Source organism: Oncorhynchus kisutch, unplaced genomic scaffold (genome assembly GCF_002021735.2).
Source record: "Oncorhynchus kisutch isolate 150728-3 unplaced genomic scaffold, Okis_V2 Okis03b-Okis08b_hom, whole genome shotgun sequence".
Classification (NCBI taxonomy): Eukaryota; Metazoa; Chordata; class Actinopteri; order Salmoniformes; family Salmonidae; genus Oncorhynchus; species Oncorhynchus kisutch.
This window is the reverse complement of record NW_022261980.1, coordinates 12,002,078-12,026,678: the sequence shown is the minus strand read 5'-3', so window position 1 is coordinate 12,026,678 and position 24,601 is coordinate 12,002,078. Positions and strand designations below refer to the sequence as shown.

Below are 24,601 nucleotides of genomic sequence, written 5' to 3'. Positions count from 1 at the left end.
CCACAGCCAATTTCATTCGCTACAATGTATCAGCGATTTATTTCAAGATATTTGAATATTTAATACAATGTGTCACCTTCAAGAAAATATTGACCACATTCACAATCAAATACTATTGGATTAAATACAATGTTATCACTCTTATTAGGCGACTAAAGGCAGATTTTGGCACTATGTCAAAATACCCATGCTGACACTTGATCTGTGTGCATAACAGTTGGGGTTCCTGCTATATTTGTCACGGACTGTATCTGCTTCCTTGGGTAGCCTGTCAAAAACACTGTCAATGGTCGCCCTGAATCGACGTTGCTGGGGGAGTTATTGAATACTTACTCACCAAGGTAAACTTAATCAGTGTTTTTGAATTGTTAGTAACTAGGCTATAATAACTGATATGTTTAGTCATAATTATAGCAAATAAATATGAAACTCCAGCATAGTTTAAATGGTGTGTTTGAGTTTATGTGTACAGCATGCCTGATCCATGTTTTGACAGAGGTCCAGGATGTTAGAGAAGCAAACCCTCATTCAACTGTCATCACTGTGTACAGTTCTTTCTGAACAAGTGTTTTTTCTAAACATTTAAGACTATGATTCATACTTGTTTATGATTGCAAATAATGAACTCTTTGCATGGCTTCCATAAGAAAACTAATTGAATATTTGTACTTATTTTTAATGTTCCATAAAGCATATACATTTACACAAGTGAATGACTGGTTGGTTAATGTTGGGTGAATAGAACATCCAAATATTTGACAATATCTACTTCCTACTTCCTACTTCCTTTGTGGAAAAATGTTAATCTGACATGTTTTATTTGATTACCCTGTCCACCACAGTACCTCCACCACAGTATCTCCACCACAGTATCTCCACCACAGTATCTCCACCACAGTACCTCCACCACAGTACCTCCACCACAGTACCTCCACCACAGTACCTCCACCACAGTATCTCCACCACAGTACCTCCACCACAGTATCTCCACCACAGTATCTCCACCACAGTATCTCCACCACAGTATCTCCACCACAGTATCTCCACCACAGTACCTCCACCACAGTACCTCCACCCTCCTCCTCCCATCATGGACCTGTATGAGGTCTTCACAGGAAGCAGGCTGGATGTCATCACTGAGGAGGTGCTGAGTGGAGACGAGGAGCGTGGGGAGGAGCACCAGGAGGAGGTGAAGGAGGAGGAGGTGAACAGGGATCTCCCTACCAAAGAGGCCTTCGTAGTGGTGTCAGAGAGAACAGAGACTAGAGAGTTGTCCTCTACCTTCCAGCGTTTCTCCACGGATACCAACGACTCTCTAAGGTCCGTAATACAACACCTGCTTTATTGGTCCATTTGCACAGATATTCTTTTTTTGGTTTGATGCTGTCACAGTACCCAACCTGATACACAACACAAACATCACAGGCTGACAGGGGTACTTAGGGGTAAAGTGCCTTGCTCAAGGGAACAACTGTAGTAGGTAGTGTACAGGATCCTCCGGCTTCCGGCTCACTCCCTGAAGATTCCCCTTGCAGGCAGGGGTTCGAACCGGCAAACCCCTGGTTACTGGCCCGCCTCTCAAACCTCAAGGCTACTGCCACCAAGGCTACCGCCACCAAGGCTACTGCCACCAAGGCTACTGCCACCAAGGCTACCGCCACCAAGGCTACCGCCACCAAGGCTACTGCCAACAAGGCTACTGCCACCAAGGCTACCGCCACCAAGGCTACTGCCACCAAGGCTACTGCCACCAAGGCTACTGCCACCAAGGCTACCGCCACCAAGGCTACCGCCACCAAGGCTACTGCCACCAAGGCTACCGCCGCCCCCCCGGTGTCTAATGCACTATGTATATAGTCTTTGCATGACATCATTTAATAATGGATACAATAAAGTGATCATCATCAGGTTTGAGGCGTATGTCCCGTCTTCAGATGAGGAGGGAACTCCATCACCTGACAGCTCTGTGGACGGACACGATGACGTGTTTGAGGAGCACAAGGAGTCGGAGGTAAGGGGAGGGTGTGTGTTGTGTCGGAGGAAGGGGAGGCTGTGTGTTTTGCCGGAGGTAAGGGGAAGGTGTGTGTTGTGTCGGAGGTAAGGGGAAGGTGTGTGTTGTGTCGGAGGAAGGGGAGGGTGTGTGTTGTGTCGGAGGAAGGGGAGGGTGTGTGTTGTGTCAGAGGTAGGGGAGGGTGTGTGTTGTGTCGGAGGTAAGGGGAAGGTGTGTGTTGTGTCGGAGGTAGGGGAAGGTGTGTGTTGTGTCGGAGGAAGGGGAGGGTGTGTGTTGTGTCGGAGGTAAGGGAACGGTGTGTGTTGTGTCGGAGGAAGGGGAGGGTGTGTGTTGTGTCGGAGGAAGGGGAGGCTGTGTGTTTTGTCGGAGGTAAGGGGAAGGTGTGTGTTGTGTCGGAGGTAGGGGAAGGTGTGTGTTGTGTCGGAGGTAAGGGGAAGGTGTGTGTTGTGTCGGAGGAAGGGGAGGGTGTGTGTTGTGTCGGAGGAAGGGGAGGGTGTGTGTTGTGTCAGAGGTAGGGGAGGGTGTGTGTTGTGTCGGAGGTAAGGGGAAGGTGTGTGTTGTGTCGGAGGTAGGGGAAGGTGTGTGTTGTGTCGGAGGAAGGGGAGGGTGTGTGTTGTGTCGGAGGAAGGGGAAGGTGTGTGTTGTGTCGGAGGAAGGGGAGGGTGTGTGTTGTGTCGGAGGAAGGGTGGGGTGTGTGTGTTGAGTCGGAGGTAGGGGAGGGTGTGTGTGTTGTGTCGGAGGAAATGGAGCGTGTGTGTTGTGTCGGAGGAATGGGGCAGTGTGTTGAGTCGGAGGAAGGGTGGGGTGTGTGTGTTGAGTCGGAGGTAGGATGGGGTGTGTGTGTTGAGTCGGAGGTAGGGGAAGGTGTGTTGTGTCGGAGGAAGGGTGGGGTGTGTGTTGAGTCAGAGAAAGGGGAAGGTGTATGTGTTAATTCCATGTGAATATACCCTTGATCTAGCCTGAGTGCCAGTCTGTGTGTGCTCTCCTGACAACTTCTACAGGCAGATTTGCACTCAGGCGAACCTTGACCCTCTGTAAGAGTTCATTTCTGCTGTGCCTTCAGGACAAGGTGAATAACATCAGGACTAAGCTGGAGGAGAAGGTGGTGGAGATGGAGAACTTTGCAGGACATCTAGAAGAGATCTTCCTCACTGTGGAGGTACAACAACCACTATTACTGACACAACAACTACTATTACTGACACAACAACCACTATTACTGACACAACAACCACTATTACTGACACAACAACCACTATTACTGACATACTGACACAACAACCACTATTACTGACACAACAACCACTATTACTGACACAACAACCCCTATCACTGACACAACAACCACTATTACTGACACAACAACCACTATCACTGACACAACAACCACTATTACTGACACAACCATTATTACTGACACAACAACCACTATTACTGACACAGCCACTATTACTGACACAACAACCACTATTACTGACACAACAACCACTATCACTGACACAACAACCACTATTACTGACACAACAACCACTATTACTGACACAACAACCACTATCACTGACACAACAACCACTATTACTGACACAACAACCACTATCACTGACACAACAACCACTATTACTGACACAACAACCCCTATCACTGACACAACAACCACTATTACTGACACAACAACCACTATCACTGACACAACAACCACTATTACTGACACAACCATTATTACTGACACAACAACCACTATTACTGACACAACAACCACTATTACTGACACAACAACCACTATTACTGACACAACAACCACTATCACTGACACAACAACCACTATTACTGACACAACAACCACTATCACAACAACCACTATTACTGACACAACAACCACTATTACTGACACAACAACCACTATCACTGACACAACAACCACTATTACTGACACAACAACCACTATCACTGACACAACAACCACTATTACTGACACAACAACCACTATCACTGACACAACAACCACTATTACTGACACAACAACCACTATTACTGACACAACAACCACTATCACTGACACAACAACCACTATCACTGACACAACAACCACTATCACTGACACAACAACCACTATTACTGACACAACCATTATTACTGACACAACAACCACTATTACTGACACAGCCACTATTACTGACACAACCACCACTACTACTGACACAACAACAACTACTACTGACACAACCATTATTACTGACACAGCAACCACTATTACTGACACAACAACCACTATTACTGACACAACAACCACTATTACTGACACAACAACCACTATTACAACAACCACTATTACTGACACAACAACCACTATTACAACAACCACTATTACTGACACAACAACCACTATTACAACAACCACTATTACTGACACAACAACCACTATTACTGACACAACAACCACTATTACTGACACAACAACCACTACTACTGACACAACAACCACTACTACTGACACAACAACCACTATTACTGACACAACAACCACTATTACTGACACAACAACCACTATTACTGACACAGCAACCACTATTACTGACACAGCAACCACTATTACTGACACAGCAACCACTATTACTGACACAGCAACCACTATTACTGACACAACAACCACTATTACTGACACAACAACCACTATCACAACAACCACTATTACTGACACAACAACCACTATTACTGACACAACAACCACAATTACTAACACAACAACTACTATTACTGACACAACCACTATTACTGACACAAACAACCACTATTACTGACAAAACCATAATTACTGACACAACAACCACAATTGCTGACACAACCATTATTACTGACACAACCATTGTTACTGACACAACAACCACTATCAGGATCATCACGACACGACAACCACAGTACACACATAACAAAGACACATCCACAGGTTTTCAACCATGGATCTGTGAGCCAACCCCGTTTGGGAGCCCCTGATCATCGCTTGATGAAGTGTTTCATGTCTTTCAGGAGAATTTTGGTCGTCAGGAGCAACACCTGGAGCAGCACTGCAACGATGTTCTACAGACGTTGTCCCATCGTTACGACGAGCGAGCCGCTGCGCTGGGGGAGGAGAAGAAGAGGAAGTTGGAGGCCTTGTACACTCAGCTGCTGGGCTGCGGACGCACCCTGGACGCATCCAAGGACCTGATTGAGACCGCCCAGGAACTGTACCGCACCGAGGACAAACGACTCTTTCTACAGGTCTGTTGTAGTGGGTCGGTCGTCACAATGACTTATTCAAGATTAAATCATTGAATTGCTAATTTAGCTTTATAACTTGAAATAACTTGAAACGTTTAAAAGTTTACGATAACTTTGTTTTGCTCAGAGTTGTGTTTTTTGTTTGTCACACCATTCTGGGTAAACCCGAGACACTGTCGGGAGTGAAAAGCCCAGGAGGCCGTTCCTGAGATACTGGAACCGGCGTACCTGGCAACGACGATCATACCACGTTAAAATGTGCTTCGGTCACTCATTTAGCCCATTCTAACGTTCAATCGAACAGTAACTGAATGCCTCAATGCCTGTCTGCCTGCTTTATATAGCAAGCCACGGCAAGCCGCGGCAAGCCACGGCGACTCACTTTCTGTAGGAGCGAACCATTTTCGTGGGTGGTGGTGTGGTGTACCTAATAAACTGGCCACTGAGTGTATATTCTGTGGTCTTTGTGATGTTTTAATCTGCCAGTTAAAGGTTTTATGAACCTTAAAATGTTAATGACCACTGGAGGAGTTGACTTTTGATGTTGTGAACTTTCCCTTGACAGGCTGTTATGCCCACCATGAAGAGGTAACGTACCTAAAGGAGATTAACACTGCTGCCTGAGACTACAACAGAACTATACTATACTGTAAGGAGACTAACATTGCTAGCCTGAGAGTATAACTGAACTAGCCTGGTTCCAGATCCATTTTATCCTGGTTCCAGATCCATTTTATCCTGTTTCCAGATCCATTTTATCCTGGTTCTAGATCCATTTCAGCCTGGTTCCAGATCCATTTTATCCTGGTTCCAGATCCATTTTATCCTGGTTCCAGATCCATTTTATCCTGGTTCCAGATCCATTTTTATCCTGGTTCCAGATCCATTTTATCCTGGTTCCAGATCCATTTTATCCTGGTTCCAGATCCATTTTATCCTGGTTCTAGATCCATTTCAGCCTGGTTCCAGATCCATTTTATCCTGGTTCCAGATCTGTTGGTTCTCTTGCCAACATGCCTGATCCATTTGTGTTATCTTGTTGCTTGACCATGACCATAGGAGTTGGCAAGGCACACAGATATCTGGGACCAGGCTATATAACACAACTATGCTAAGTGTTTGTTTACAACTGCATGGTAGTGAGTCTGGTTAATAACAGTGTAATCGTGTGATATGCTGTGAACCGTGTAACAGCCTGATTAGGAGTGTTTCATGAGGATAATATATCAGGTTATGTTTTGTCATCAACGCTGATTCTGAAACCAAAATAGCTTCCGATCCTAATTAGCCAACTCATTTCAAACTCATTTAAACTAAGCAGTATATATGAATGTGTTTGATGTTGAATAGGGTTTGTTGACATAGGTTATGTTTTGAATAGCATGACGACGCATGATGCTACATCCAATGTTCATTTTCAGTGTCGTTTTAGGTGGGCTCTGTTCAGAAGGTTGCGACGTTACAAAAGTTTCGGATAGAAAACAATTTTGTAGAACAGGTATGATTTTTCGTGGTGTAGAATCGGGCATCTTGTCAGCTCTATTCATTCCATTTCTATATGCAACGTTCTGAACGTTTCACCTCACTGAATACAGGTCTGTTTGTCCAATCAGAATGGAGAAGTTTGCTGACACGTGTTTTGTTTGTCCAATCACAATCAAGGAGTTTGCTGACTTGGGTGCGTTTTGTCCAATCAGAATCAAGGTTTTTGCTGATTGATGTTTGGTTTTCCTAAATCAGAATTGAGGAGTTTGCGAAGGAGAAGCCTGACCTGACGCTGGTGACCCCTCTGGAGTTTGGCACGCCCCTCGCTGACCTGTCAGACGTCAAGACCATGATGGACTCCATCAACATCGTACCAGGTCTGATCAATCAATCAACCCATCCTTCCATACACCCACCCACCCATCCATTCATTCATCCATCCATCACAGGAGGTTGGTGGCATCTTAATTGGGGAGGACAGGCTCGTGTTAATGACTGGAAAGGAATTGGTGGAATGGTATCAAACCCATCAAACACATGGTTTCTATTCCATTCTCTCCGTTCCAGACGTTATTAAGAGCCGTCCTCCCCTCAGCAGTCTCCACTGCCATCCATCCATCCATCCATTCATCCATTCGGCCATCCATCCGTCCATCCATCCATCCATCCATTTGTCCATCCATCATCCATCCATTCATCCATCCATTCATCCATTCGTCCATCCATTCATCCATTCGTCCATCCATCCACCCATCCATCCACCCATTCATCCATTCATTTATTCATCCATCCATTCATCCATCCATCCATCCACCCATTCATCCATTCATTTATTCATCCATCCATTCGTCCATCCATCATCCATCCATTCATCCATCCATTCATCCATTCGTCCATCCATCCATCCATTCGTCCATCCATCCATCCATCCATCCATCCATTCATTCACCCATCCATCCATCCATCCATCTATTCATCCATCTATTCATCCATCCATTGGTCCATTCGTCACAACATTTTTATTTTAGTTTTTTACATCCCCCTCTGATCACATAATTATATTCTTAAAACCGGTTTATTCAGAATAACGTAGTATATTTAATGTACAGACATTTCCATCCCATGATTTTTGGCCTCGGTTGATACATCTGAGATTTTTATTAACAAACTTGCGGTCGTGATTGGGAGTCCCATAGGGCGGCGCTGGTTTGGCCGGGGTAGGCCGTCATTGTAAATAAGAATTTGTTCTTAACTGACTTACCTCGTTAAATAAAGGTTAAATATTATTATTATATATATATTTTTAAATGCAATTAGATTTAGGCCATGGATGGGCAACTGGTCAATTTACAAAGTCTAAAATAAAAAACATAGTTTTTTTTTTCTTCTCCATCCTATGCCAAAATGTCTAGAATTTCAGGAAATAAGAAGTAAAACTGCAAATGTATCTCTTCGCCCCATGGCAATATGAGTAGAATTGCATGAAATGTGTTATACATTTGCAAAATCTTCTCCCCGCCCCATGGAAAAATGTGTAGATTTGCCGCATTCTTGTTTTAAAACAGTAAAATGTTCTCTACGCCTCATGCCAAAATGTGTAGATTTACAACATTCTTGTTTTAAAACGGCAAAATGTTCTCTACGCCTCGTGCCAAAATGTGTAGATTTACAACATTCTTGTTTTAAAACAGCAAAATGTTCTCTACGCCTCGTGCCAAAATGTGTAGATTTACAGGAACTTTACTCTAAAACGTTTTCTCTCCGTTGTCAAGAGGGGGGCCGCTAAAATATATTTCTGGCAAGGTGGGGGTATGGATGTGGATACGCAGACCCGCGAGCCACTGCAGGCCCCCCATGATGAGTTCAGATTGTTTTGTGGCCCCCACCCCCATCAAAGTTGCCCATCCCTGATTTTAGACCAAGAGTATGAGCTTGGAACAGAGTAGAGCAGAGCCCCAGAGAAATCCTTCCAGTCTCCAAACTCTACCTTTTATATAAATGGAGGTTCGCTAGGGGAGTTGGGTTGCTTAGAAACAAATGACTTTGATGCAAAAGTGATTTCATTTCTCTGAGTATTTAATTACATTGGGCCACTGGAGTGACGAGTCAGGCACTTTTGAGTGATGCTTTCATTCTGCTGAAGTTTGACTGAGTCAATGATTGTGTCCCAAATGGCACCCTATTCCCCATATAGAACACTACGTTGGACCAGAGCCTATTTGTCAAAAGCAGTGCACTACATAGGGAATACAGACAATCTCCATGCTGCTTCTGTAGCTAATGATTATAGAGGCTGGCTGTGACGTCAGTCTGTCTGAAGAGAGATTATGGCTGTGACGTCAGTCTGTCTGAAGAGAGATTATGGCTGTGATGTCAGTCTGTCTTGAAGAGAGATTATGGCTGTGACGTCAGTCTGTCTTGAAGAGAGATTATGGCTGTGACGTCAGTCTGTCTTGAGAGATTATGGCTGTGACGTCAGTCTGTCTGAAGAGAGATTATGGCTGTGATGTCAGTCTGTCTGAAGAGAGATTATGGCTGTGATGTCAGTCTGTCTTGAAGAGAGATTATGGCTGTGACGTCAGTCTGTCTTGAAGAGAGATTATGGCTGTGACGTCAGTCTGTCTTGAAGAGAGATTATGGCTGTGACGTCAGTCTGTCTGAAGAGAGATTATGGCTGTGATGTCAGTCTGTCTGAAGAGAGATTATGGCTGTGATGTCAGTCTGTCTTGAAGAGAGATTATGGCTGTGATGTCAGTCTGTCTTGAAGAGAGATTATGGCTGTGATGTCAGTCTGTCTTGAAGAGAGATTATGGCTGTGATGTCAGTCTGTCTTGAAGAGAGATTATGGCTGTGACGTCAGTCTGTCTTGAAGAGAGATTATGGCTGTGACGTCAGACTGTCTTGAAGAGAGATTATGGCTGTGACGTCAGTCTGTCTTGAAGAGAGATTATGGCTGTGATGTCAGTCTGTCTTGAAGAGAGATTATGGCTGTGATGTCAGTCTGTCTGAAGAGAGATTATGGCTGTGATGTCAGTCTGTCTTGAAGAGAGATTATGGCTGTGATGTCAGTCTGTCTGAAGAGAGATTATGTATTCCTCAAATGGCACCCTGTTTCCTATATTCTGTTGATCAGGGCCCTGTTCCCTGTATAGTGATGACCAGGGCCCTGTTCCCTATATAGTGTTGACCAGGGCCCTGTTCCCTATATAGTGTTGACCAGGGCCCTGTTCCCTATATTCTGTTGACCAGGGCCCTGTTCCCTATATAGTGTTGACCAGGGCCCTGTTCCCTATATTCTGTTGACCAGGGCCCTGTTCCCTATATAGTGTTGACCAGGGCCCTGTTCCCTATATTCTGTTGACCAGGGCCCTGTTCCCTATATAGTGTTGACCAGGGCCCTGTTCCCTATATAGTGTTGACCAGGGCCCTGTTCCCTATATAGTGTTGACCAGGGCCCTGTTCCCTATATAGTGTTGACCAGGGCCCTGTTCCCTATATAGTGTTGACCAGGGCCCTGTTCCCTCTATAGTGTTGACCAGGGCCCTGTTCCCTATATAGTGTTGACCAGGGCCCTGTTCCCTATATAGTGTTGACCAGGGCCCTGAAGGATCTAGTCCAAGGTACTGCACTACAGTAGGGTGTCATTAGAACCGGTCTGTGAAGAGAGATTATGGCTGTGACGTCAGACTGTCTTGAAGAGAGATTATGGCTGTGACGTCAGTCTGTCTTGAAGAGAGATTATGGCTGTGATGTCAGTCTGTCTTGAAGAGAGATTATGGCTGTGATGTCAGTCTGTCTGAAGAGAGATTATGGCTGTGATGTCAGTCTGTCTTGAAGAGAGATTATGGCTGTGATGTCAGTCTGTCTGAAGAGAGATTATGGCTGTGATGTCAGTCTGTCTGAAGAGAGATTATGTATTCCTCAAATGGCACCCTGTTTCCTATATTCTGTTGATCAGGGCCCTGTTCCCTGTATAGTGATGACCAGGGCCCTGTTCCCTATATAGTGTTGACCAGGGCCCTGTTCCCTATATAGTGTTGACCAGGGCCCTGTTCCCTATATTCTGTTGACCAGGGCCCTGTTCCCTATATAGTGTTGACCAGGGCCCTGTTCCCTATATTCTGTTGACCAGGGCCCTGTTCCCTATATAGTGTTGACCAGGGCCCTGTTCCCTATATTCTGTTGACCAGGGCCCTGTTCCCTATATAGTGTTGACCAGGGCCCTGTTCCCTATATAGTGTTGACCAGGGCCCTGTTCCCTATATAGTGTTGACCAGGGCCCTGTTCCCTATATAGTGTTGACCAGGGCCCTGTTCCCTATATAGTGTTGACCAGGGCCCTGTTCCCTCTATAGTGTTGACCAGGGCCCTGTTCCCTATATAGTGTTGACCAGGGCCCTGTTCCCTATATAGTGTTGACCAGGGCCCTGAAGGATCTAGTCCAAGGTACTGCACTACAGTAGGGTGTCATTAGAACCGGTCTGTGACGTGTGTCTATCTTTGATTCACTTGGTGACTCACCTCAGACAGCTTTGTTTTGTTTCTCAGAATCTCTGATTCCACGGAAGGACACACATTTGAGAGAAGTTTCAATTTTGTTTTAAATCCTGTAATAAAATAGTGTTAATAAAGTCTTTGTGTTTAAAATTGTCTGTGGGGGAGAGGCAGAGTGGCAATCAATGGAATAGAGACTTAGTTTTATGTTGTCACAGTCACTTAGAAAAAGTGTCAAGACCATGAAATAAACCTCTGTGGAGGAAAATGAAACATCAATGCAGTACAAACTAATTCCCATAAAGCTATTCCTCTCTCTCTGTAACGGCACGATCATGGTTCTGGTTCTTGACGTGATTGTAACATGATATCATGTGTTTGTTATGTCATTCCAGCCCCATCTGCCCCGGTCATAAACCCCCAGGTGTCTAACTCGGCCACGCGGACATCTCTGCGTGTGTGCTGGAGCCTGTTCTCAGACGACTCTGTGGAATACTACGAGCTCTACTACAGACCTGTCCTGGAGGACACGCCGGCTGTAGACAGCACCAAGGGGCCTGACGGTAGCAACTAGTACAACCACCACCAGTACAACTTAGAATCAGAATGTAGAATCAGGACAGAGAATCTGAACTTAGAATCTGAACTTAGAATCAGAACATAGAATCAGAATGTAGAATCAGAACGTAGAATCAGAACGTAGAATCAGGACAGAGAATCAGAATGTAGCATCAGGACAGAGAATCAGAATGTAGAATCAGAATGTAGCATCAGGACAGAGAATCAGAATGTAGAATCAGGACAGAGAATCAGAATGTAGAATCAGAATGTAGAATCAGGACATAGAATATGAATATAGATTCAGAACATAACATAGAATATAAATATAGATTTAGAACATAACATAGAATCAGAACATAGAATATGAATATAGATTCAGAACATAGACAGACATACCAGTTGAATATTTCATGACATTATGGACCAACACAGAGATAATATATTGGGTGTAATATTTGGAATGTTCAATCTCTCTCTAAGAGGATTAATTGAATCTAATCGAATCAACTATTCCCCTATGAGGGAGACTATGGTTACTTTACTTAAAACCAACAGGTATAAGGCTTTAATAAGGCTTTATAATGCATTGTTGTAAATGATTGAAGTGAGTTTCTCTCCTCCTCAGTGTCTAATGTGAAGGTAAAGGAAACCCACTGTAGTGTAGGAGAGCTGCTGCCTAACGTGCAGTATGAGTTCTGGGTCACAGCTACCAATACGACAGGCATCAGCCCTGCCAGTGAGAAGGCTGTCTACGTGACAGGTAAAACCCTGGACCTGTTACAGGGAACACCACTTTCAAACTGACTAACAGTGGCTTTCAATAGGAATGTGTCAGTGGAAGGCACAACTGAATCTCCCTCTCTCCCTCTCTCCCTCCCTACCTCTTTAATCCCCCTGTATCTCCCTCTCTCTCTCTCTCCCTCCCTACCTCTTTAATCCCCCTGTATCTCTCTCTCTCTCTCCCTCCCTACCTCTTTAATCCCCCTGTATCTCTCTCTCCCTCTCTCTCTCTCTCCCTACCTCTTTAATCCCCCTGTATCTCCCTCTCTCTCTCTCCCTCCCTACCTCTTTAATCCCCCTGTATCTCTCTCTCTCTCTCTCTCTCCCTCCCTACCTCTTTAATCCCCCTGTATCTCTCTCTCTCCCTCCCTACCTCTTTAATCCCCCTGTATCTCCCTCTCTCTCTCTCTCCCTCCCTACCTCTTTAATCCCCCTGTATCTCCCTCTCTCTCTCCCTCACTCCCTACCTCTTTAATCCCCCTGTATCTCCCTCTCTCTCTCTCTCCCTCCCTATCTCTTTAATCCCCCTGTATCTCTCTCTCTCGCTCCCTCTTCTCCTCCCCCTCCAGTCCCATCTCCACCAGTCATCAGACAGAGGGAGTGTAGCAGTTGTCCGGAAGCCGCTCTGATTCGCTGGGAGTCAGGAAACACCAACCCAGTCGACTCCTACACCGTAGAGCTGATTGAGACAGGCACTGATGGACAGAGTGGGGTCACTGAGTAAGAATTAACGCACATGCACTCTCACACCCCCACACACACTCACACCCCCACACACATACACACTCACACCCCCACACACATGCACTCTCACACCCCCACACACACCCCCACACACTCACACCCCCACACACATACACACTCACACCCCCACACACACTCACACCCCCACACACACTCACACCCCCACACACATACACACTCACACCCCCACACACATACACTCTCACACCCCCACACACACTCACACCCCCACACACATGCACTCTCACACACCCCCCACACACATACACACTCACACCCCCACACACATACACACTCACACGCCCATACGCCTGCAAGCACACACATACACACTCACACCCCCACACACATACACACTCACACCCCCACACACATACACACTCACACCCCCACACACATGCACACTCACACCCCCACACACATACACACTCACACCCCCACACACATGCACTCTCACCCCCCCCCCCCCCCCCACACACACATACACACTCACACCCCCACACACATACACACTCACACCCCCACACACACTCACATGCACACTCACACCCCCACACACACTCACACCCCCACACACATGCACTCTCACACACCCCCCACACACATACACACTCACACCCCCACACACACTCACACCCCCACACACATGCACTCTCACACACCCCCACACACATGCACTCTCACACACCCCCCACACACATACACACTCACACCCCCACACACACTCACACCCCCACACACATACACTCTCACACCCCCACACACACTCACACCCCCACACACATGCACTCTCACACACCCCCCACACACATGCACACTCACACCCCCACACACATGCACACTCACACCCCCACACACACTCACACCCCCACACACATACACACTCACACCCCCACACACACTCACACCCCCACACACACTCACACCCCCACACACATACACACTCACACCCCCACACACATACACTCTCACACCCCCACACACACTCACACCCCCACACACATGCACTCTCACACACCCCCCACACACATACACACTCACACCCCCACACACATACACACTCACACCCCCACACACATGCACACTCACACCCCCACACACATACACACTCACACCCCCACACACATACACACTCACACCCCCACACACACTCACATGCACACTCACACCCCCACACACACTCACACCCCCACACACATGCACTCTCACACACCCCCCACACACATACACACTCACACCCCCACACACACTCACACCCCCACACACATGCACTCTCACACACCCCCCACACACATACACACTCACACCCCCACACACACTCACACCCCCACACACATACACTCTCACACCCCCACACACACTCACACCCCCACACACATGCACTCTCACACACCCCCCACACACATGCACACTCACACCCCCACACACATGCACACTCACACCCCCACACACACTCACACCCCCACACACATACACTCTCACACCCCCACACACACTCACACCCCCACACACATGCACTCTCACCCCCCCCCCCACACACATACACACTCACACCCCCACACACATACACTCTCACACCCCCACACACACTCACACCCCCACACACATGCACTCTCACACACCCCCCACACACATACACACTCACACCCCCACACACATACACACTCACACCCCCATACGCCTGCAAGCACACACATACACACTCACACCCCCACACACATACACACTCACACCCCCACACACACCCCCACACACATACACACTCACACCCCCACACACACCCCCACACACTCTCACACCCCCACACACACTCACACCCCCACACACATGCACACTCACACCCCCACACACATGCACACTCACACCCCCACACACACTCACACCCCCACACACATACACTCTCACACCCCCACACACACTCACACCCCCACACACATGCACTCTCACACACCCCCCACACACATACACTCTCACACCCCACACACACTCACACCCCCACACACATGCACTCTCACACACCCCCCACACACATGCACTCTCACACACCCCCCACACACATACACACTCACACCCCCACACACATACACACTCACACCCCCACACACATGCACTCTCACACACCCCCCACACACATACACTCACACCCCCACACACATACACACTCACACATAAACACACACACAGAAGTTTCAATATAAAATGCAAATTTGAATTCACTTCCTATATTGACTAAACTGAAAAAAAGTTGACATCAATTCTACTCCCCATTGGCTCTCTCTGCAGGTCTGTAATGTGATTGGTTCTCCCTGCAGGTCCATCGTGGCTGTTCCTACCTGTGAGAGTCTGTAATGTGATTGGTTCTCCCTGCAGGTCCATCGTGGCTGTTCCTACCTGTGAGAGTCTGTAATGTGATTGGTTCTCCCTGCAGGTCCATCGTGGCTGTTCCTACCTGTGAGAGTCTGTAATGTGATTGGTTCTCCCTGCAGGTCCATCGTGGCTGTTCCTACCTGTGAGACTCTGTAATGTGATTGGTTCTCCCTGCAGGTCCATCGTGGCTGTTCCTACCTGTGAGACTCTGTAATGTGATTGGTTCTCCCTGCAGGTCCATCGTGGCTGTTCCTACCTGTGAGACTCTGTAATGTGATTGGTTCTCCCTGCAGGTCCATCGTGGCTGTTCCTACCTGTGAGAGTCTGTAATGTGATTGGTTCTCCCTGCAGGTCCATCGTGGCTGTTCCTACCTGTGAGAGTCTGTAATGTGATTGGTTCTCCCTGCAGGTCCATCGTGGCTGTTCCTACCTGTGAGAGTCTGTAATGTGATTGGTTCTCCCTGCAGGTCCATCGTGGCTGTTCCTACCTGTGAGACTCTGTAATGTGATTGGTTCTCCCTGCAGGTCCATCGTGGCTGTTCCTACCTGTGAGAGTCTGTAATGTGATTGGTTCTCCCTGCAGGTCCATCGTGGCTGTTCCTACCTGTGAGACTCTGTAATGTGATTGGTTCTCCCTGCAGGTCCATCGTGGCTGTTCCTACCTGTGAGAGTCTGATCCAGCTGGAGTCAGGAAGACAGTACCTCATCTACGTCAGAGCTGTCAACATCGGAGGACCCAGTGACAGGAGCCAGGCTTTTACTGTCTCTACTACAGGTGAGAGGAGACCCCCATGTCCTGATACTTTAGTATGTTTAGTTCAGTGTTTTACTGTCTCTACTACAGGTGAGAGGAGACCCCCATGTCCTGATACTGTAGTATGTTTAGTTGATGTTGTTCACTGTCAAATATTATTCTGTCTCATAGCACCTTTATAGTTGTCAAGAACAGACAGTGAGGTTGTTACTGTGTGTTTTATAGTTGTCAAGGCCAGACAGTGAGGTTGTTACTGTGTGTTTTATAGTTGTCAAGGCCAGACAGTGAGGTTGTTACTGTGTGTTTTATAGTTGTCAAGGCCAGACAGTGAGGTTGTTACTGTGTGTTTTATAGTTGTCAAGGCCAGACAGTGAGGTTGTTACTGTGTGTTTTATAGTTGTCAAGGCCAGACAGTGAGGTTGTTACTGTGTGTTTTATAGTTGTCAAGGCCAGACAGTGAGGTTGTTACTGTGTGTTTTATAGTTGTCAAGGCCAGACAGTGAGGTTGTTACTGTGTGTTTTATAGTTGTCAAGACCAGACAGTGAGGTTGTTACTGTGTGTTTTATAGTTGTCAAGGCCAGACAGTGAGGTTGTTACTGTGTGTTTTATAGTTGTCAAGGCCAGACAGTGAGGTTGTTACTGTGTGTTTTATAGTTGTCAAGGCCAGACAGTGAGGTTGTTACTGTGTGTTTTATAGTTGTCAAGGCCAGACAGTGAGGTTGTTACTGTGTGTTTTATAGTTGTCAAGGCCAGACAGTGAGGTTGTTACTGTGTGTTTTATAGTTGTCAAGGCCAGACAGTGAGGTTGTTACTGTGTGTGTAGGAACCATCTTCCACCTGCTGCAGGACACAGCCCACCCCTGTCTGTCCATCTCTGAGGACGGCTTCTCCATGTTCTACGGAGACGAGGAGCTCCCGCTCTCCGCCATGACCTTCGACGACAACACCTTCGCCAGGTAGACAAACCAACCAGGTTTACACCTGCTGAACACCTCAGCTAATAGAGATCTGTTAATGACATGGGAGATTTACTGTAGCTTTCAAAATGAAACATCTGAAAATGTGAGTGTACTCATCCCGTGATAGTGTGGTGTGAATGTGTAGGTGTGTGTACTGTGTGTGTGTAGATTTGTGTTGTGTGTAGGTGTGTATGTGTGTGTACTGTGTAGTTGTGTGTAGGAGTGTGTACTGTGTAGGTGTGTGTAGATTTGTGTTGTGTGTAGCTGTGTCTCCTCCCTCTGATAGTGTATATTGTATGCCTGTGTGTTTGGTCCAGGTGTGTAGCTGTGTCTCCTCCCTCTGATAGTGTATATTGTATGCCTGTGTGTTGGTCCAGGTGTGTAGCTGTGTCTCCTCCCTCTGATAGTGTACAGTGTGTGTTTGGTCCAGGTGTGTAGCTGTGTTAGGGGACCTGATCCCTGTGAGAGGCAGACATTACTGGGAGGTGGAACTGGATGAGGACACAGAGTACAGGATTGGAGTGGCCTATGAAGACACTCAGAGAAACTCCTACCTGGGAGGAACAAATACATCCTGGTGCATGAGACATGTCCTCACCCCATCCAGGTGAGAAACCCTAACCTTTAACCCCTAACCTATCACAAATTATTACCTGGGAGGAGCCAACACGTCCTGGTGCATGAGACATGTCCTCACCCCATCCAGGTGAGAAACCCTAACCTTTAACCCCTAACCTATCACAAATTATTACCTGGGAGGAGCCAACACGTCCTGGTGCATGAGACATGTCCTCACCCCATCCAGGTGAGAAACCCTAACCTTTAACCCCTAACCTATCACAAATGATTACCTGGGAGGAGCCAACACGTCCTGGTGCATGAGACATGTCCTCACCCCATCCAGGTGAGAAACCCTAACCTTTAACCCCTAACCTATCACAAATGATTACCAGGGAGGAGCCAACACGTCCTGGTGCATGAGACATGTCCTCACCCCATCCAGGTGAGAAACCCTAACCTTTAACCCCTAACCTATCACAAATTATTACCTGGGAGGAGCCAACACATCCCGGTGCATGGTCCCTAACCCCAGGTTAATGTCCACATCCCTGTTCAACCCTAAACTCAACCCGTCCAGGTGAGAATCCCTAACGCTAACCTATCCCTCTAACCTAGCTATCACTAACTGTTACCGGGAAGGAACCAACCTGTCCAGGTGAGAATCCCTAACGCTAACCTATCCCTCTAACCTAGCTATCACTAACTGTTACCGGGAAGGAACCAACCTGTCCAGGTGAGAATCCCTAACACTAACCTATCCCTCTAACCTAGCTATCACTAACTGTTACCGGGAAGGAACCAACCTGTCCAGGTGAGAATCCCTAACACTAACCTATCCCTCTAACCTAGCTATCACTAACTGTTTACCGGGAAGGAACCAACCTGTCCAGGTGAGAATCCCTAACACTAACCTAGCAATTCTCAACCTGTTGTAATTTGTATTCATTTATTTCACCTTTATTTAACCAGGTGGGCCAGTTGAGAACACCTTTATTTAACCAGGTGGGCCAGTTGAGAACACCTTTATTTAACCAGGTAGGCTAGTTGAGAACACCTTTATTTAACCAGGTAGGCTAGTTGAGAACACCTTTATTTAACCAGGTAGGCTAGTTGAGAACACCTTTATTTAACCAGGTAGGCCAGTTGAGAAGCAGTGCAACACAAACAACACCACAGAGTTACACATGGAATAAACAAACATACAGTCAATAACACAATAGAAAAGTGTATATACAGTGTGTGGTAATGAAGTAAGATTACGGAGGTAAGGCAATACAATAGGCCGTAGTGGCGAAGTAATTACAATTTAGCAATTAAACACTGGAGTGATAGATGTGCAGAATGTGTAGAGATACTGGGGTGCAAAGGACCAAAAAAAAAATATGGGGATGAGGTTGTTGGGTGGGCTATTTGCAGATGGGCTAAGTACAGGTGTAATGATCTGTAAGCTGCTCTGACAGCTGGTGCTTAAAGTTAGAGAGGGAGATATGAGTCTCCAGCTTCGTTCCAGTCATTGACAGCAGAGAACTGGAGGAAAGGTGGCCAAACGAGAAATTGGCTTTGGGGATGACCAGTGAAATATACCTGCTGGAGTGCGTGCTACGGGTGGGTGCTGCTATGGAGATCAGTGAGCTGAAATAAGGCAGGGCTTTACCTAGCAAAGACTTATAGATGACCTGGAGCTAGTGGGTTTGGCGACGAATATGAAGCGAGGGCCAGCCAACGAGAGCATACAGGTCGCAGTGGTGGGTAGTATATGGGGGCTTTGGTGACAAAACGGATTGCACTGTGATAGACTGCATCCAATTTGCTGAGTTGAGTGTTGGAGGCTATTTTGTAAATGACATCGCTGAAGTCGAGGATCGGTAGGAGAGTCAGTTTTACGATGGTTTGTTTTAGCTCCACACCATCCCATCTGAATGACCTGAATGACCTCTCTGGACGTCCAGAGAAGAAGTTGATAGTTGAATCCGGCGAGTGCTGACTCCGGGCGGTGTTTTAAATTCAGCTGACTACTGGACAGACTGGGAGTTGGTAAAACACTGTCCTAGAGGGCTGACTACTGGACAGACTGGGAGTTGGTAAACACTGTTCTAGAGGGCTGACTCCTGGACAGACTGGGAGTTGGTTAACACTGTTCTAGAGGGCTGACTACTGGACAGACTGGGAGTTGGTTAACACTGTTCTAGAGGGCTGACTACTGGACAGACTGGGAGTTGGTTAACACTGTTCTAGAGGGCTGACTCCTGGACAGACTGGGAGTTGGTAAACACTGTTCTAGAGGGCTGACTCCTGGACAGACTGGGAGTTGGTATACACTGTTCTAGAGGGCTGACTCCTGGACAGACTGGGAGTTGGTTAACACTGTTCTAGAGGGCTGACTACTGGACAGACTGGGAGTTGGTTAACACTGTTCTAGAGGGCTGACTACTGGACAGACTGGGAGTTGGTAAACACTGTTCTAGAGGGCTGACTCCTGGCGGTGTTTGAAATTCAGCTGACTCCTGGACAGACTGGGAGTTGGCAAACACTGTTCTAGAGGACTGACTACTGGCGGTGTTTTAAATTCAGCTGACTCACCACTACCACTGCATGGCTTCCCAGAGGGAAATGTATGCTTGTCTTCCCACAGGGTCCACCATTACCACACACGGTCTGAAAAGTAGGCCAGCCAAGGAGATTTTTGGTCGTTAAAATATATCTCTCCCCTTCCTGAAGCGCTTGGCTCGCTTCTTCTCACATTTCGCCTCCTAAACCTTTTCTGAGGCAGAAGTGACAAGTCAAGTTGTTTTATATTCCTGTGAAAAAGCCCATAGAATACCGTTACCTTATAGCTGCTGTTGCCATAGCAACTCTACTATTCCTGGCACTAAACAGGACTGTGGAACTGTCTCTTTACTAGGAGATCATTCACTGAGACATCTCAACATGAAACACCACCACCTCAAAGTGTGTTTGAGAGAGAGGAGAGAGAGAAGGGAGAGAGAGAGAGAGCACCTACTGCCTACGCAGAACCAATACAATACAACAATACACACTTCTCATATCCCCTGCTAATCCTCTCTTTGGCAGTAAAAGGGTTTTATTTGGCCCAGTGACAGTGTTGGGTTGAGGATGTACATACTGTCTCCCCATGGTACTGTTAGTGTTGGGTTCAGGATGTACATACTGTCTCCCCATAGTACTGTTAGTTTAAGATACCGTGTTGGGTTGAGGATGTACATACTGTCTCCCCATGGTACTGTTAGTGTTGGGTTGAGGATGTACATACTGTCTCCCCATGGTACTGTTAGTGTTGGGTTGAGGATGTACATACTGTCTCCCCATGGTACTGTTAGTTTAAGATACCGTGTTGGGTTGAGGATGTACTGTCTCCCCATGGTACTGTTAGTTTAAGATACCGTGTTGGGTTGAGGATGTACTGTCTCCCCATGGTACTGTTAGTTTAAGATACCGTGTTGGGTTGAGGATGTACATACTGTCTCCCCATGGTACTGTTAGTGTTGGGTTGAGGATGTACATACTGTCTCCCCATGGTTCTGTTAGTTTAAGATACCGTGTTGGGTTGAGGATGTACATACTGTCTCCCCATGGTACTGTTAGTGTTGGGTTGAGGGTGTACATACTGTCTCCCCATGGTACTGTTAGTGTTGGGTTGAGGATGTACATACTGTCTCCCCATGGTACTGTTAGTTTAAGAGACTGTGTTGGGTTGAGGATGTACATACTGTCTCCCCATGGTACTGTTAGTGTTGGGTTGAGGATGTACATACTGTCTCCCCATGGTACTGTTAGTGTTGGGTTGAGGATGTACATACTGTCTCCCCATGGTACTGTTAGTTTAAGCTACAGGTACAACACCATTTGATTCCTGCATCAAGGGTCTCATGTAGTAATTTACTGTGACATTATTGGTCCGGGTTTCATAGCGTTGATCTGGGACCAGGAAGCCTAAGGGTTCGTTTCCCTGACAGAGATGAAGACTAGGCCTGGGCTAAAAGGTTATGTTCAAGGGAGATTCTCAATTGGTAATGATGTTTTGTCCAGGACGGGTCTAATCTAGGACGGGTCTAATCTAGGACTGGTCTAATCTAGGACGGGTCTAATCTAGGACTGGTCTAATCTAGGACGGGTCTAATCTAGGACGGGTCTAATCTAGGACGGGTCTAATCCAGGACGGGTCTAATCCAGGACTGGTCTAATCTAGGACTGGTCTAATCTGTATCCGGGAAAACCATCCAGAAATCTTTTATCTGTTAACTGTATGTCGTTATAAAGCGTCTGCTGAAAATGATTGTATCGTTACTTATGTTATATTATCACAACACAGACATACCATGTCTGTAGGCTACATGTTATGAATGAGTTAAGTGTAAGTCACATAACATTGTATGGTCTTAATGACATCAGTCTCCCCCTTCCTCCCCTCTCTTCCATTCCATCTCCATCCAGACGCAAGTACGACTTCCTGTCACATTCTTCTTCTTCTATATCCTGTACACTCAGTGGCCAGTTTATTAGGTACCACCCATCTAGTACCAGGTCGGACCCTTTGCCCCCAGAACAGTCTGAATTATTCGGGGTGTGGCATTCAATCGTTGCTCAATTGGTATCAAGGGACCTAATGTGTTCCCCACACCAGTACACCACCTGCCTGCTGCTTAGGCCAGATCCTGACTCTGCCATCAGCATGACACAACAGGAACCGGGATTCGTTGGACCAGGCGATGTTTGTCCACTCCTCAACTGTCCTGTGATTCCGTGCCCACTGGAGCTGCTGCTTCTTGTGTTTAGCTGATAGGAGTGGAACCCGGTGTGGTCGTCTGCTGCAACAGCCCGTCCATGACAAGGACCTACGAGTTGTGTGTTCCAAGATGCCGTTCTTTGTCCGTTTGTGGCCCGCCTGTTAGCTTGCACCATACTTGCCATTCTCCTTCGACCTCTCTCATCAACTGGTTGTTTTCGCTCACAGGACGGCCGTTGCCCAGGAGGCTGTTTCTGAGGTACTGGATCTGGCGTGCCTGGGAACCAACGATCACACCACGCTCAGTCGCATAGGTCACTCGTTTTGCCCATTCTAACATTGAATCGAACAGTAACAATGCGTCTGCCTGATTTATGTAGCAAGCCACGGCCTCGTGACTCACTGTCTGTAGGAGAGAACCATTTTGGTGAACGTGGTGGTGTACCTAATAAACTGGCCACTGTGTATATAGAAGTATGATGTGTAACAAGTCACATAGAACCATCATTTTCTAAATGACATTACTTCCATTCTGTCTCCCCCTTCCTCTCCTCCATTCTGTCTCCCCTCCATTCTGTCTCCCCTCTCCAGACACAAGTACGAGTTCCTCCACAGCGGCTGGAGCCCAGACATCCGGATAACGGTGAACCCTGTGAGGATAGGGCTCAGTCTGAACTATGAGAGAGGGATCCTGTCCTTCTTCAACGTAGAGCTGGAACAACACCTCTACACCTTCTACTGTAGCTTCCAACGCTACGTTCATCCCTGCTTCGCTCTGGACAACCCCGGTGCGCTCAATGTTCTCACTGGGGTAGAGGCACCGGGGTACGTCCACTTGGTCTGAGTTTACCAACCATGATTCACAGGTGTCCATGGAAACATCTTTACCTACCACGATGTACAGGTGTGTCCATGGAAATGTCTTTCTGTTGTCTGTTATTCTAACCCTCTGGACAACACTGCATGGTAGAGCACAATTATACTACAAAAACATGTTTATGACCCCTTTGTGTATGTGGGTTAACAACCATATCTGAATAAAAACCATGTACATCAGTGGTTTAGACCAGGGTTTGATTGACTACCACAACACTGTTACGGACTACCACAACACTGTTAGACTAACATGATGAAACCCTGGACTACCACAACACTGTTACAGACTAACATGATGAAACACTGGACTACCACAACACTGTTACAGACTAACATGATGAAACACTGGACTACCACAACACTGTTACAGACTAACATGATGAAACACTGGACTACCACAACACTGTTACGGACTACCACAACACTGTTACAGACTAACATGATGAAACCCTGGACTGGACTACCACAACACTGTTACAGACTAACATGATGAAACCCTGGACTGGACTACCACAACACTGTTACAGACTAACATGATGAAACCCTGGACTGGACTACCACAACACTGTTAGACTAACATGATGAAACCCTGGACTACCACAACACTGTTACAGACTAACATGATGAAACACTGGACTACCACAACACTGTTACAGACTAACATGATGAAACACTGGACTACCACAACACTGTTACAGACTAACATGATGAAACACTGGACTACCACAACACTGTTACAGACTAACATGATGAAACACTGGACTACCACAACACTGTTACAGACTAACATGATGAAACACTGGACTACCACAACACTGTTACGGACTACCACAACACTGTTACAGACTAACATGATGAAACCCTGGACTGGACTACCACAACACTGTTACAGACTAACATGATGAAACCCTGGACTGGACTACCACAACACTGTTACAGACTAACATGATGAAACCCTGGACTGGACTACCACAACACTGTTACAGACTAACATGATGAAACCCTGG

The 24,601-nt window shown here is 46.7% G+C and overlaps 1 protein-coding gene across 1 annotated transcript; it reads left to right on the top strand.

The window, feature by feature from the left end:
- The first annotated feature begins 269 nt into the window (after positions 1 to 269).
- On the top strand, positions 270 to 23,775 carry LOC109878468 (fibronectin type III and SPRY domain-containing protein 2). Its single transcript, XM_031812854.1, has 14 exons — positions 270 to 341; positions 913 to 1,320; positions 1,909 to 2,011; positions 3,075 to 3,170; positions 5,036 to 5,269; positions 5,835 to 5,857; positions 7,010 to 7,131; positions 11,643 to 11,810; positions 12,434 to 12,568; positions 13,158 to 13,308; positions 16,341 to 16,474; positions 17,278 to 17,410; positions 17,844 to 18,020; positions 23,310 to 23,775. The coding sequence occupies exons 2-14, from the start codon at positions 1,091 to 1,093 to the stop codon at positions 23,560 to 23,562; spliced, it is 1,959 nt and encodes a 652-aa protein (XP_031668714.1). The 5' UTR covers positions 270 to 341; positions 913 to 1,090; the 3' UTR covers positions 23,563 to 23,775.
- The last annotated feature ends 826 nt before the right edge of the window (positions 23,776 to 24,601 follow it).